The sequence below is a fragment of the Medicago truncatula genome, chromosome 8 (assembly GCF_003473485.1).
Source record: "Medicago truncatula cultivar Jemalong A17 chromosome 8, MtrunA17r5.0-ANR, whole genome shotgun sequence".
In the NCBI taxonomy this organism is placed as follows: domain Eukaryota; kingdom Viridiplantae; phylum Streptophyta; class Magnoliopsida; order Fabales; family Fabaceae; genus Medicago; species Medicago truncatula.
In genome coordinates, this window is record NC_053049.1 from 42,983,520 (window position 1) to 42,986,660 (window position 3,141).

The 3,141-nt window shown below is 34.6% G+C and overlaps 1 protein-coding gene across 1 annotated transcript; it reads right to left on the reverse strand.

Moving 5' to 3' along the window:
• Positions 1–623, reverse strand: LOC11435575 (histone H3.2). The gene has a single exon (XM_003630147.4). The coding sequence runs from the start codon at positions 539–541 to the stop codon at positions 131–133; it is 411 nt and encodes a 136-aa protein (XP_003630195.2). The 5' UTR covers positions 542–623; the 3' UTR covers positions 1–130.
• Positions 624–3,141: the final 2,518 nt, after the last annotated feature.

The following is a 3,141-nucleotide window of genomic DNA, read 5'->3' on the forward strand; positions in this document are numbered from 1 at the left end:
TTAAATTGCAACATTACTGATTAGTATTCAGATTAAAATAGTGCTACAATTAGAACTGAAGATTCACACATAGAGCAAATACTACTAACTATCCAATTTAGGGTAACGAAATTGAAATTCTAGCAAATGACTAAGCCCTCTCTCCTCTGATTCTTCTTGCAAGCTGAATGTCCTTAGGCATGATTGTAACTCTCTTAGCATGAATTGCACAAAGGTTTGTGTCTTCAAAGAGACCAACCAAGTAAGCTTCAGCAGCTTCTTGAAGAGCGGAAACTGCGCTGCTCTGGAATCTCAGATCTGTCTTGAAATCTTGAGCAATTTCACGAACAAGACGTTGGAATGGAAGTTTACGGATGAGAAGCTCAGTGCTCTTCTGATACTTACGGATCTCTCTCAAAGCAACAGTTCCAGGTCTGAATCTATGTGGCTTCTTCACTCCTCCGGTCGCCGGAGCTGATTTCCGAGCGGCCTTGGTGGCGAGCTGCTTCCGGGGAGCCTTGCCGCCGGTGGATTTGCGAGCTGTTTGCTTGGTACGTGCCATCGTGAGAGAAGCTTCTGGAAGATTGAATTTCTAACTGTGATTGTGAAAATGGTATGTGAAATTAGGATGTGTAGCTTTCTGATCTGAAAAAATGGGTTTTATAGATTTTGAATTCAACGCTTGAAATGAAAATTTGGAGGGAGGGAGTTTTCGTTTTGGGATCGATCCGTGCGAGTGTTCATCTAACGGTTAAGATTGGTTTTAGATCGATCCGTGTGTGTTAATCTAACGTTTGTGATTGGCTTAGAATATAGCACGCGGATTCCACTTTTATTGATCCTATAGTAGTATCTTCTTTGCATAGATCCGCATAAATTACGTATTTCTTAAATTTGAAACATTGAAATAGAAAATTAAGAAATACGTAATTTATTAAGAAAATTAAGAAGTGAAAATACTTAATTTGAAAATTAAGTTAAATTTATTATATATAGAATGAAATTCATAACAAAAAAAGAATTGGTCTAAGTTGTAAAAATAAAATCAAAATAACAAATAGGTCTAACTGGTAAGGGATTTAAGTAAGTGGTGAGGGATTTGATCTCTTACTTTTACATAGACGATGTTGTGGTTAAGTTTAAAGATTTCCAGAGTATAACGAAGCATCAACTAAAATCCTTCATGAGGAATGCACGATTTGAAGGATGTGTTTAAATGGACGACTTTTGAATTCAAGAGCTAGTCGCCGATTTGAAAGATCATTTGTTCAGCCGAAAACGCTCAATTATGTATTGTTGGATGGAGATTTGTATAATAGAGGTGTCAACGGAGTCCTTCGTAAATGCATAAAGATGTCAGAGTCCCTAAAAATTATGAAGGAGTTCTATAAAGGGTTATGTGGTTACCATGGGACTGACCTTATGATGAAAGGGTTGTGTGATATTATTGTTCGACCATAATGGTTGACTGTTTCTTATACGCAAAATGATGCAAGGCTTGCCACCTGAATGGACCGATATAGAGGGCACCATCATTGCCCTGACCTTTTAGGGGATGGGTAATGGATTTGATTGGTAAAACATCCACCATCATTGCCATCGAGGCATCGACTACTTTACTAAATGGGTGGAGGCTCAACTGATGATAAGTGGAGGGCAATATGATATCATAGTGATTATCATGCATCAAGTTGTTTACGTGTTCGAGATCCCATAAACTTTCAAAACCGACAAAAGGGAATAAGTTTACAAATGAAAAGATTGTCTCCTTCACGCAAGAGTGCAACATAATACTCATCCATTTGTCTTCTTACTGTGCTAAGGCGAAGGACAAACAAAGGTGACTAACAAGATAATTATTGACATAATCAAGAAAAATGTCAAAGATCGACTGAAAATGTGGCATGAAAGTTTACAAAATGTTATTCCGACTATTAAAAATTCTAAAACAGTTCCTAATGGTTTTACTCCTTATCAACTCATATACGATCAAGATAAGTACTACTATTGAAGATTGATGTTGTGTTACATCATAGTTTATATGCATTAATTTGCAACTAGATACATAACTTTGTATTATTGATAATTTATCTCACACCAATCAGAGCACCGTGTGCATCATAATAACCTCTTCTAGCAACAGTATACTCATCCTCTAAACATTTCAGCTCCTATTGCGACGGTCTTATTCTAGTTTCGTGTTGTCGTGCAGGATAGGCATCAACATCAAGGGCATATTATAATATCTATCAAGATAAAATGTTGCAATTACAACATCTAATCTTCTGACAGAGTAAGTTTAAACAAATTATCACGTACTCATTTTGTCCTCTCTTAAGTCCAGATGGAATCTAATTGGACATAGAAACAATTGATGGAATCTAATTGAGGAGGGAATCCACTTGCGTCTCTATTTTTTTAATTGAAAATAGGTTACAAGTCTACTAAGCTTGCCTTTTTCTTTTGACAACACTAAGCTACACTTTAACTATTTAAGCCACAAATCAATTGCAGAATACAAAGGAATCTTGCTGAGTGGAAAATAATTCAGGTGCTAATTATTGGCGCATTTGATATGTTTTTTTTTTCTCTATCCTTCTATCTCTTCTGTATTATGCAATTTTTAGGCTGTGCATCCAACTTTAGTTAACTTGGTTTTCTGCCCGTCTTAATTGGTGAACCATGACATTGAAGTCTTGGTAATTTATTTTTAAAAGATTTATATACAAGTTAGAACCAGTTCCCAGGTTCCAATATAAGAACCTGACAATGCTGTCAAAATTGTGAGTTTAAGCAAACTCGTTTTATCTATCAAATTTTACCTATCAACTCGTAAACTCGAGTTTAGTTTACCTCTTATCAAATAATATGAAAATAATATATACATGATATATATATTTATAGGGTCATGTTAACTTGTGCCCTTAAGCAAATCAAAAATAGAAATATTTCATTAATAATTGTGCATTCAACTAATTAAAAAGTTAACAAATTAAATACAATACATGAATTCCAACAAAAAATTTCTACATTTAACTGCATTAATAATTCAAAATTTCAACTCAATTACAAAGAAAAAACAAACACGAACAAAATCAATTTAACAAAGAAGAAAAAGAACCGAATGTGAAATTAAGACAAAAAAAGAAGTAAAGAAACTCT

Excerpts from the sequence above, each read along its gene's own strand:
- LOC11435575 (XM_003630147.4), bottom strand. The coding sequence starts at position 541 with ATGGCACGTACCAAGCAAACAGCTCGCAAATCCACCGGCGGCAAGGCT.